At 34.2% G+C, this 12,579-nt stretch overlaps 1 protein-coding gene across 2 annotated transcripts in view; it reads left to right on the top strand.

Annotated features, from left to right (window-relative positions):
• The window catches only part of STAM (signal transducing adaptor molecule), a 31,296-nt gene extending 18,717 nt beyond the window's left edge, over positions 1 to 12,579 (top strand). For both annotated transcript variants that reach the window (XM_064408708.1, XM_064408701.1), the window contains exons 3-14: positions 978 to 1,053; positions 1,139 to 1,234; positions 1,773 to 1,919; positions 2,191 to 2,281; positions 3,246 to 3,438; positions 3,809 to 3,903; positions 5,106 to 5,194; positions 6,717 to 6,804; positions 9,211 to 9,265; positions 9,607 to 9,760; positions 10,282 to 10,457; positions 11,573 to 12,579. In XM_064408708.1, the coding sequence (XP_064264778.1) occupies positions 978 to 1,053; positions 1,139 to 1,234; positions 1,773 to 1,919; positions 2,191 to 2,281; positions 3,246 to 3,438; positions 3,809 to 3,903; positions 5,106 to 5,194; positions 6,717 to 6,804; positions 9,211 to 9,265; positions 9,607 to 9,760; positions 10,282 to 10,457; positions 11,573 to 11,822 (1,510 nt within the window). In that variant the 3' untranslated portion in view covers positions 11,823 to 12,579. The remainder of the gene's footprint in view (positions 1 to 977; positions 1,054 to 1,138; positions 1,235 to 1,772; positions 1,920 to 2,190; positions 2,282 to 3,245; positions 3,439 to 3,808; positions 3,904 to 5,105; positions 5,195 to 6,716; positions 6,805 to 9,210; positions 9,266 to 9,606; positions 9,761 to 10,281; positions 10,458 to 11,572) is intronic.

Below are 12,579 nucleotides of genomic sequence, written 5' to 3'. Positions count from 1 at the left end.
TGCCAAATATAGTATAGCCAAGCAGTGGTGTAACTTATACCTGAGTTTCATGTTAGTTTTTGGATAACAGTTCAACAGAAAAATGTGCTTCCAAAGACAGCCATGCTATAAATGTATAAACTTCATAAGTGTGTAAAATCTCGTAGTTTAGATTTACTTTCTATTTTCCTCCTTGTCTACTTATCCTCTTCCAGGGTTATCTTTCCAGGTCTATTCCACAAATAATGATTGTATGCCCTTGATATTTCCTACCTCAGCCTGCCTCAGCTTTCCACTACTTTATAGACAGAAAAAAGAATCAGCAAGTCACATAGATTTTAATATGCTAAACTTTCTGAAGTCCCCTTTCAAATTCTTTGTTGAAGTTGCTTTTTATGTTATTTCTATATACCACGACATAGGTAAGACTTGAATTCTGTATTTAATTGTTTTGAAATTTTGATGTAGATTGTCTAACATGTTTTTTTTTAGAAATTGTTGTTTCATTACATGTCTTCTCTATAAATGTTATTCTGTAGATTAAAAGAGACTCTGAGGAATATGGTGATAATTCAAAATAAAAGTAGCAAAAGGGTGTTGGTAAATCAGTATGTAAGGAAGTGTTCTTACATATATATTTGAAATAAAAAGGAGTAGGTGCATGGACTACAGAGAATTCCAGTTCTCTATTTGTAAGGGATTTTATGCATTTCTGGAGTATTTACAGTAATTCACTCAAAGTACTAGAAATAATATAAATTACTGAGAGGTTTTGATAATGAAGAGAGATAGATCCTACAGATAGAAATAGAAATGGCTATAACTGTTTATGGTGTTTAATTTATTTTTAATGTTCTTGTTTTAAATTATAAGCTACTAAAAAATTTACTCATGGTGTTCAGGAGATCTTGCTATCTGTATGTTGTCAGCATTGTCATGTGTGCAATAGGGAGTGTTCATTCCATTCCATATTTTTAAAGCTATCTTGTGTTTTTTAGGCCTAAAGACTGTCTCCGCTCTATTATGAAGAGAGTGAACCATAAAGATCCACACGTCGCTATGCAAGCATTAACAGTAGGTTCTTTTTAACATAGTTCATTTTCTTCCTGAAAAGTTATATTTAAAAAAAAATTCTAAGTTTTAATCTTTCTTTCATTAGCTTCTAGGAGCATGTGTATCAAACTGTGGCAAAATCTTTCATTTAGAAGTCTGTTCAAGAGATTTTGCCAGTGAAGTAAGCAATGTGTTGAATAAGGTAATGTATTACATTGACTTTTACATTTCACCTGTAAGTGAAATTAGATAGAGAGTTGGGGTAATCTGAAAGTGGAATGGAATTTACTTTTAGAGGACTGGAAAGAGGGGGAATGGGAAGGAGAGAAGATTACTGTAAAAACTGTGGCTCTCAGAATTTCCTGAATGCCACTTCATCCTAGTTAACAAAGGTATTCTGTCTGGGGGAGGTGTGGCATGTTAATTTATAAATAAGCTACTATATTTTCACTTTAAATAATATCAGTAAAACATTAAATACAACTATGATGAAATGGATGTAGAACAGGGGTTCTGTGTAATCTTATTTTATTATGGGCCTAGCACATACTTTACTGGCACAAACAAAATGCTGATGTATTATTCTGCCTTTATTTATTTTATTATTCTAATAAAGACTGAGTGCTAAACTTGACTACAAAGTAAGGTATCTGTATGTTTTATATTGACAGTAACATGCAGTTATTTGAAATTAAGGTCAGATTCTTACATTAGTTAACTAGTTTCTACTGTTCATGCAGGGTCATCCAAAAGTTTGTGAAAAGCTGAAAGCCCTTATGGTGGAATGGACTGATGAATTCAAGAATGACCCACAGCTTAGTTTAATATCCGCTATGATAAAAAACCTTAAGGAGCAAGGAGTTACTTTCCCAGCTATTGGTTCACAGGTATATTAGATTTTTCTGTTTGTTCTCAAAGTGTGTCACAAATTCTTTTTATCCTCAGCTCAGTATTTTACAGTTTGTAGTCTTGAATTCTAAAATATTTGGCAAACAAAATGAAAGCTACCTTGTCTTAATAAAACTTTTCTTTGTGGAGTGAAATGCTCTAAATAATTTTAGATTTTTATGTGGCAGATGAATACAAAGCAAAATGGTGAACTTAATGCACTGTCAGTTTTTTATTGGATTCATTTTTGCATCTTTTATTTTTGGCTAGGCTGCTGAACAGGCAAAAGCAAGTCCAGCTCTAGTTGCCAAAGATCCTGGTGCAGCAGCCACCAAAAAGGAAGAGGAGGATTTAGCTAAAGGTGAGTGCATTTATTTGCTGACATGATGCATATTGATTTATTTAAATGAACAGTAGCCAATCTGTATGTGTTACTAATGGTTTCTTCAATAGTCAACCCACCAAAGTCTACTTTTAAAGAGGTCTGTGTCTCAAAAGCATATCTGCATGAATTTCATAATGTTTGTGTCCACGCTGCCCCTTCTTAAATATGATCAATTTTTTTCTGCAAACTTGAGCTGAGTTTAATATGAGTGAAACTTCTCTGCTCAGTCAAGCTTAATTGAAAATGACCCAGAAATGTGAAATTATTCAAGGGGCAAATTTTTCTTGTTTAAGCAAAAATCATTTTGTTAATTATGAATTAAGGAGGGAATTTACTGTGAAGCTGACCAAGCACTAGCACAGGTTTCCCAGGGATGTCATGGTATCTTTTTTCTTGGAGACGTGAACAAATTGTTGTTGGCAGTAAGCTGTGGTGACCCTGCAGGAACAGGGGATTGGACCGATGACTTGCAGAGGTGCCTTCCAACCTCAGCCAATCTGTGTAAATCTGATTCTGTGAATCCAGGCTAAGGGCTTCTGTCTAACAGAGAACCAGTGTGCACTGGAACAGATGTATCTTTTTAATGTTTCAAGCAGTCTGGAAAAGCTCAACATGGTGTAAGAGGTAAAATAAGAGTGTAAATATTTTACATCAGTTCAAGGTTAACAATAATATCGTAATAAAAATTGGATGATTTTGTGGAGTTATTCTCTTTGTTCTTAAATGCTATTTATTCATCCTGTCCATGTTGGAAGGTTCAGTAAATCCATAGGCAGAATTCTGCTCTCTGTTATTTACCATTAATTCTAAGAGAAAGACATGAAGTCATTAAAATGCAACAGGAATAGAATTATACTAAAAATTTTCACAGAATTAAATTTTCATATCAATCAACCCATTTTTATAGGGAATTTTCATCTGAGTAACTCTTCTTTTGTAGCTATTGAGTTGTCACTAAAAGAACAAAGGCAACAGCAAACAACACTTTCCAGTCTGTATCCAAGCACCTCAGGCCTTTTAACAAACCACAAACATGAGGGACGAAAGGTTCGTGCAATCTACGATTTTGAGGCTGCTGAAGATAACGAACTAACTTTTAAAGCTGGAGAACTTATAACTATACTTGATGACAGGTAAGTTATATAGAAAGCCTACTAGAGTTATGTTAAACTCTAAAAATTAATTAGAAATAATTATATCTTCTATGTTGAAGCATACCTTGAAATACAATGAATGGAAATTTTTTGTATTAATACTTTATTTTGTATTTTTATGAATACTTAATTTTTGTATTAATACTTTATTTTGTTATCTTCTCAATTTTTTACAAATAAATGTATTTGCATAAAAGTTCTTGTGGAAGGATTTCTGCATATATGCAAGTTATATTTATGTGCTAGTGATATAAAAGCCTTTGCTGTGCAATTCCTAGGAAAGTTCCATGTGAGTACGGGATTTCTGATGTATGAGGGCTTTACTTTTTTTTTTTTTTTTAATCTTTAGTGATCCAAATTGGTGGAAAGGGGAAACTCATCAGGGTATAGGATTGTTTCCATCTAATTTTGTAACAGCTGATCTTTCTGCTGAGCCTGAAATGAGTAAGTAACACTACATTTATGTATATATGTTTAACACTGCCATGGCTCATGGGTGATTTCCTTTCCCTTATGCTAGAGTTAAGTTGCAAATTAATGTGATAGTTGGATTAAAACTGAGGAGCCCTTGCTATGCTATCACGAGTTGCCCAAACTGTCTTTGCAAAATAATTTGCTTTACTATTTTATTTTAATCATGAATCTGCTGAAAAATGCTGCTGTCTCCTGCTGCCTCTGTTAGGAGGTTCTTTGAGACTCATGAAATCACTCCATCGACACCTAAATAAATGTGGGCAACAGCAACTTTTTTTCCAAATTACTTTTTTGTCCAGTTGCCATGGTGTCTATCTAATTGAGATGAAACTGAAGGTCCCATGGCAGATAGGACTTGGAGACAGACTACCAATGTTCAAATAGTTCAAGAAACCCAACTACTGTAGATATGTAGATGTGCATCGTGGACAGAGGGATTTTCTGCATGCAGCTTATTTAGATCCATCCAATCTACTTTAAATGTTTAATAAGAATATTAAATATTAGGTAAGACTTCAAGATTCTAGAGCTGATTTCTGTAAATCTCACAGGTTTGCAAGATTTATCTTCTGTGATCTCAGTTTGAGGGTGTTAGAAGTATGAGCAGGTCAGCAGAATTACATGCTCTACCAGTCATTTGTGCTATGCTAAGTCTATCTAATAAGAGTAATATTTGGCTTTTTTCTAAATATAGAGCTTTTTTGGGCTGGTCTCCACTACAGAGGAATGAGGTCCTTTGCGTATAGGGTTTGGTAAAGAGGAAATAGAGTGGACTTTGCTTTGGGGAAAAGGCTCAGTTTGTCATAGATGATTTTATCAGTTTTATCTGAAACTTGCTAGCCCTATTGTTTCCAATCACTCTTTCTGAGTCTTTTATCCTGATGACCTTTTAACATATATTATGTGTAGGGAGACTATGATAAAGCCGTTTACTTGCTAAAATATATTTCTGCTGAGCTTGTGTGAACTGATCTATTTTTTTTACAGTGTGATTTACAGATAAGGAAACTATTTAGGTCCGTGGCTTTCAATTGTCAATAAAATACTAATTTTTAAAATTTTCACAGTAGAGATTTCAAATGCAAGGAACCTATAAATTATAGGTTATATAATATTTATGTAATTGTTTATTTTTTCTTTCATAAAATTAAATTTGGCTGTTTATCTTACAGTGAAAGCTGAGAAGAAAACAGTGCAGTTCAGCGATGAAGTTCAAGTAGAGACAATAGAACCTGAGCCAGAACCAGTTTATATTGATGAAGTAAGCATGGCAAAAATACTGATTGGTATAAAATGCACTGCTGGGGCATTTAAATATATGATGTTTAACCCTTTTATCTTATACTTCAAAAATATGATAAAAAGAGCATGGAAAGAGTGTTTTCTTTAAAGTAATAAATAAAATCTTCAGTATTCTCTTTTGTTTAAGAGTCTCAAACTTCTTAGGAATTTCTGAATTTAGGTCCATTTAGGACCCTACTAGAGGGTTGTACATCTGTTTACCTCCAAGCTAGAATCTTAGTGCTGAGTGGCACATCTACTTTCAAATTTTGCTTAAAGTACTTCAGTACTTCATAGAGATAAATCTAAGTGAGCAGTCAAGATGGGTATTTCCAGTGTAACCATCACTGTCTACCCTCTTTCTGTCCCTGAAAAGTCCATGTAAGTAATATTTAGTAAGATATTTGCAATCTCACCACAGTGATCCTGTAGGCTTTCCAGGAACATTCAGTCCAGGAAGTTTTTCCCCTCTTTTTTTTTTTTTACCTCAACCTGGGTTCTGTCATTGTTTTTTTGAAATGAGAAATCAGTGACTGCCTTGCTGAAGTAATTGAAATCCCACTTCAAAAACTCTTCTTCCCAGGAGATACTAGTTTGTAGCCTGCTGAAATAGATTATCTGAGGCCTGTCTTGAGGTGCATTCCAGCTTTTGTTTTCTGTGAGTCCATTGTTGATTTTTGTTTTAGTGTTCTTTTGTTTTTTTAAATTGGTCACAGTATAATTTTTAAGGAAGTAGTTAATTTGACTTTTCCCAGCCTTTCCATGGTTTAAGGAGGACCAAGCATGATTTTCTACTTTCATACAATCTATATAACTCAATGTGAAAAAGGCTGTTTATTTGATAGTGCTCAGCTAATAAATGATTAAAAATAATTTATGTGTAATGTTTTTTGTACTTTCACCAATATATTTCAGTCCAAGACATGTTGTTCAAAGACTTTATGCCTGTTTGTTTTCTAACCTTTGAGGTTTTTATTATAAAAGGGTTGCACTTAAACTCCTTACTTATGCTCAACTTATTCTGAAGTAAACCCTGAGATGCCTCCAAACATCATCTTAAAACAACACTTCATTACATTGGTAATGACATGGCTCATGTACTGAACAAGCCTCATGCACTTGAAATTGCTTTTCAGTGAATTTGAAGTACTTTCTCAATGTATTCTGTTAAAATATATCCACCAATCCCACTAGGTGGTGGTATTGCATATGTAATATCTAGGCTGGAAAAATAGAAACTGCTCAGAAAACAATACATGTTTAGAAGGACTTTTAGGAATAAAGGACATTCCACTTGTTACCACTATTTTTTCTCATTTAGCATTTCCTTGTTCAAGCATCTTCATTCCTGTATAATTTGTATTTACTTAAAGTTAGTCTAGTTGATTCTCAAGGGCCAAGAGATCAAAATGGCTGTTGTGAGCAGCTGCTTTAATTACTGTCCTGAAAGTGCTAATTCCCTTGCTGCCACATTTGCCCTAATAATACAATTTGTGTTCCAGGATAAAATGGACCAACTCTTGCAGATGTTACAAAGTGCTGATCCATCTGATGACCAGCCAGACCTCCCAGAGCTGCTTCATCTTGAGGGTAACAGAAAAGAATGAGTTTTTTCATTGTTGTTTTCCTCGCTGGCAATTTTCTGTATCAACACAAATTGAAACTAAGCTGAAACTACTTCAGCTTTGTGTACATGTGAGAAGCACTCCTGAGAAAAGTGCCTGAGCCATAATTATCTTCTCACTTCTTGTTTCCAACATCTATGAGACCAAAGTCAAAAATGTTCACTTAAAACAAATCTACCTTTATCTAAAGAAAACTGTTTTCTAAATTATTTACCCTCTTCAAGACACATGAATACTTAATTTGGTTATATTCATTCATCATTTTTTCCTTCACAGGGTAGCACAGCATGAGTAGTAAAAGGAGTGTCAGGAAGATTCCGTGAGAGGGAGCAGAAATACTAGGGAGATTAGAATAGACCTGTGGGTGTCTCACAAGCTTTTCACTTGTATGTGTATTTCTGGAGGAGTTGCATATTAACAAATAACTCATAGAGTGCTACAAATTATCCTACTCTTTGAGTCATTGTTTAGACTACCTCTTCATAGAGATATTATAGATCATTTTACCTAGGCTGTTAGATGCACCAAAATTTTTAAAATTTTGGAAGGAAGAAAGGAAACTTCCCAATTATGAGACACAACGTAGGCTTAAACTGATAATTCAGATGACACCAGACTTTGTTAAGAAAATAGCAGTTTCTACATCTATCTAGAAGTTAATAATTAAAAAATGCATAGGTTTGTAAACTTTTGGATATCTCCCATCTTTCCACACCCATCTGGTTCATCATGTCTGTAAATGAATCCCATTTTAGAAACTGACATCAGCAACATGTCTGCACATATTCTAGTTCCACTGAAAATAAAGAGAGGTGAAAAGAAGCATGACTGGTTTTGTTATTTCAAGTCCCAAATATAGCTCTAGAGGCTGTTCTCTAAGAAGCAGATTGCCTGTGTTTGATCCAGGACAGAGGCAGAGAAATTAAAGGTATGCTAGTCAACCAGCCTTCAGATATGGCTTACTTTAGGAGTTGCTTCAAAATGCATTGTGAGATCATTAAAGCAATGCTGAATTTTATATTGAACTGTGGAACTGATCCTAGAATTTGAAAGCAGTAGTGTGGTGAGATGATTACTCCCCAGCTACCTGCAACAGCACTCGCCAAACTTATGGCTACATATAGTTCTACAATGCTAATTCAAGATTACTTGCGCTACACTTAATTAGGTTTTGGTGAGCTACTGGTTTTGGCATAGGTTCTGAAAATTTTGCTGTAGATGTGTTTTGAGTCCTTGGTTCCTACCAGTGGTGGCAGATGCTGATCAATCCCTTCATTTTCTTCTGCAATCCACATGTCCAGTCATAAATCTGTTTGAAATGGAGAGCTCATCCTAATGTGTTCAGGAGCCCAGTGTTTGTGGTTGGCAGCAGAGCAGTCATCAGGCTAACAAACATCTAAACAATCCTTGTCATGCCTTTTGCCACACTTCGTGCTGTACATCAAAGCAGGCAGGAATGACTTCAACAGCTTTTACATCTTTGCCCAGTGTTTCTGCCAATGTATTACTGATCCCAGTTTCCAAAAAGCAGATAGGTACCTTTCATACAACTCTTCTTTGACATAGACTTGCCTTTAAGGAACTCAATAATGATGTCCTTTGACTCATCATGTATCAGATGTTTCCAGAGCCTTCTGCATTTCTAATATCCTAAATTTCCCTTTCAGCTTTTGTGTCTGTTTATTTTACATTTGACAAATTCTGCCTTTCTGCTATTTAGCCATTTGCTAGGTTTGCTTGGCAGTTAGATGAGCCCCATGTCCTTGTGCTGAAAGGAGGCATGGGGTGTATTTTTTGTTTATTTTAATGCTTTTTCATTCTGATTCTGGTAAGATTTTGTGTTGTTTTCTGTACATGTCAGTGGTTTGAAAAACCCCCTTCCCCCAATTAGAATTCCATAGAGACTAATGTGCTATTAGTGTCTTTGATGTGCAGATGATTGAATCATTGCAACCAGTTTTCTCCTTCATTATTTTCATAGTCTTCTTGTAGTAAAGTTGGATGTGCACATGATCTAGGTTGCAGCACCAAATCTTCTTCCTTTAAAAAGAGATCACCTTTCAATTCACGTGAACCTTTTATGTAAAATAGTTTCAGTTTTATACTTCTTAGATGTTGAATGTGTTTTGTTTCACTTTACTTTTATTTTAAAATATACTTTTTTAATTGTACCAGTACTGAAAACTTTAGCTGGGTCACATTCTTAAATTGACACTACCTCTGTTATTAAAAATTTTTTGACATAGAAATTATAGTAATGAACTAAAACAAAATTGGACTAGCATCTATTTCTAATTTTTTTATTGCTTTCTGACTTTGTAGTATGGAAATGTTTATTACTCTGATACATTTTAATGTCTTTCTATTCTAGCAATGTGCCATCAGATGGGACCTCTCATAGATGAAAAATTGGAGGATATAGACAGGTAAGAAGAAATGTCAGGTGCTTTGACTGAAATTAAAATTCATCCTTAGAAACCAGAGTTGTTACTTGATAATATCTTAATTTCTGTGAATACTGGCAAGGACAATATCTGTATTTATTAGTAGTTTCTCTGAGAAGAGATCTGAAGATTTTTTTTTGCATAGTCACATAATAATTTATAGTCTTGTACCATTTGAATTTCTGGCACTTGTCAGGCATCACTTCACAGTAAAAAATGTTACTTAACACACTTCATGAAATTACTCTGTGTTGTCTGTCCTAAAATAAAGTTATCTAAATTGTAAAATGAATTATATTATAACTGTAATATATATTTTCTAGGAAACATTCAGAACTTTCAGAGCTCAATGTTAAAGCAATGGAAGCTCTTTCTTTGTATAACAAATTGATGAATGAGGACCCAATGTATTCCATGTATGCAAAACTACAAAACCAGCAGTATTACATGCAGTCATCTAGTGTTTCTGGCTCTCAGGTATGGATGTAACCTTTAATAGCCATTGACCTTATCAAGTTCTTTCTGAGTGAGCAGTGTTTTCTCTTAGATTTTTGGCACAGTATATAAAGAAAATAAAAATAAAAATGTTTGTTTTCAGCCACGAGCTTTGAATGCTCTTCTTTTGTGGGTTCTAACACTTTTAGTGTTTTTTCTGTTCAGTTCCTTTTGATCAAGGAAGAAGCCATCCTGGGCTTTAAGTTGCATAAAATTAAAAAATTGCCAGGGCTTTGCATAGTGGGTCAAAGAAAATAAACAACCAAAGGTGTACGAGTTCTCCCTATCTCCTTATAGATAATTCAACATGAAAATGATGCTGTGAAAGAATGAATTACCATTTTTAACTTCAGTAATTTAAATGCTAAATGCTTTTCACTGGTATTTTAAAAAAAGAAGAAAGAAATAAAAATATTTGAGAAGTCTTTAAGTTCTAAAGTCAGATATTAAATAGCATATTTTCTTGTATTTTATTTCTAATACTGCTTTATTTAACTTCCTAGGTTTATCCAGGGCAACCTCAAGGTAATGCATATTTGGTGGCAGGGAGTGCACAGATGGGCCACATCCAAGGTTACAATCTTCCTCCAGAGCAGCTCCCTTCTCTCAGCCAAGGCACAGTTACTCCATCTGCCAGCTCAGTAATTCCTGGGCAGCCTGCACAGACGTCTTACACAAAGTAATTTTAAACATTTCTTTATTCAAGTTAAATCAATTTAAACAGACTGTTTTTTAAATTACAGAAGTAGAATGATAGACACAACTGAAAGATACTTTAGTGCAATCATTTCCAGAGTGCTTTTTATTGGTGTCGGGTATTTGGTAAAAATTCCTGACAAACTTCCTAAGTTTTTAATAGTTTTTTAAAATTTTATATAGTTTTTAATTTTCTGTATACAAAATATGTAATTTATGTAGCTCTATACTTTTTATATAAAATAGAGAAAATTATACAGACATGATTTGGTAGTATTAGTAGTAACTTTTAATATAGTTTTAATGATGAAGATTATATGTTGCTCTGGCTGGCTCTGCATAATTTCTGAGAGTGTAAATTCTACTGCTTCTTTGTCAAATATTTTACCAGAGAAGAATGGGGAGAATTCTGCTCATTTTGGGAAAGAAGTGAATGGGCTATGAGTACTGACTAAGGTCATACAGCTTATCCAAATAAGGAAGCTAAAAGGGGCTTTTTACATTGGCTGGATGGCCAAAGATGCTAAGTTTTGGTTAAGTTACCTATATTGTAGAAAGGTTTGTGGGATTTTGTTAATTGTGTTTTGTTGGTTTGGGGTTTTTGTTTACTCTCTGTGGAAAGTAATTTTATTCTAAAAAACTGGGAGAGACATCTATCTGAGTCATTAATGTATTTGTTAGTCCTTGTCCCCAAAGGTACTTTTTTGGGATAGTACAAAGCATACAATGATAATGAGTTTCTGCATATTCATCTGACTTGTTTTGCTGTTTAAAACAGCTTGTTGGGTTTCGGTTTTTTTCATGAATAGATTGGAAGATAGATGGTATTCCATGTTGCACCTTAAAATAAATCAGAAATACAGATACATGGTCTAATTTTAAATCCATGGGGACTGTCTACTGGTAGACAGTCAGAGGAGTGTGCTTGAGTTTTAATGGGAATACACATTGCCTACAGTTTTAAATATGCAGTGTGTCCAGAGTTTTTCTGTGTATAAATAGAACAACTGAAGAAACAATAATGTTTTGCTGTTCTGTTGGTAAATTGTTAATTCTACTTCAAATATTTTTGTCTTTTTTTTTTTAATATCTTTTCAGTGCAATGGTTGGTTCTGTTGCTGGAAGTACCTTCTCTAACCAGCCTTCAGTGTATAGTCCACCACCTGGTACTGTTGATGTTGCTGCTTATCAGAATGCTGGAACTAATCTGTCCCAGGTGCCAAACTATAACTTAGCATCTACAGCTCTGCCACAGACAGCAGGCAGTCAGCAAGCACCTCCACAACAACCACAGCCTCCACCACCTCAACAACCACAGCACAGTTACTCACAGAAGGCTCTGCTATAGGATCCAGGACTTCTGATTCCTAATCTTCTTTAACCTCTGCTAAAGGCGGTTGGCGATTCTATGAGTTCCTTCATTTAATCTCTTAAACTTTGTTTATCCTCAGCTTAATAAGAATCTCTCTTGGTGAACAAGTTCAATTTGCACTGACTTTTTAGGATTTTTTTTTTAATTTTGCGGAAGAACTGATATATGTAGGAAATTTAATTCCTTTTAAAATGCCTAAAATTGGTACAAGATTATTTATGTATGGTTAAATTGGCTAGTTTGTGAAAACTCAACCATTGCAAACTGTTGTGGCATATATGTTATGTACATATAGTGTGTGATTGCAGTAGTGCCCATTTCATATAACTATGGTGGTCATGTGAATATATTTAACACAATGTTTAAAAATAATTTGCTTTACTATTTTATTTTAATCATGAACTGACAACCATATTTCATAGTTTTGTCTAGTTTTAAGACAGATGCAATGTCTTTTTCCAGTGCAGGAAAAACAGTAATTCTGCATATCATGGTTGCAATTACAAGCTAAGGTCTATATATGAATTTATAAACTTAACTAAGTTTCACTACTTCTTGAATTGAACACAAGTGTATCATGACTATTAGATAGCTTATCTACCAAAGTAAACTTGTTAACTAGTAAAGAATTTGGGGGGATAACAGCAAATTATGATTCTGCTTCGGACATAATTACTAACTTCAAACAACTATTCAGAGGCTGCTAAACATATCATGGGACCATGAAACATAA

Source organism: Passer domesticus, chromosome 1 (genome assembly GCF_036417665.1).
Source record: "Passer domesticus isolate bPasDom1 chromosome 1, bPasDom1.hap1, whole genome shotgun sequence".
Classification (NCBI taxonomy): Eukaryota; Metazoa; Chordata; class Aves; order Passeriformes; family Passeridae; genus Passer; species Passer domesticus.
Note: the sequence above shows the minus strand (reverse complement) of the source record. Positions and strands in the feature narration are given on the sequence as shown.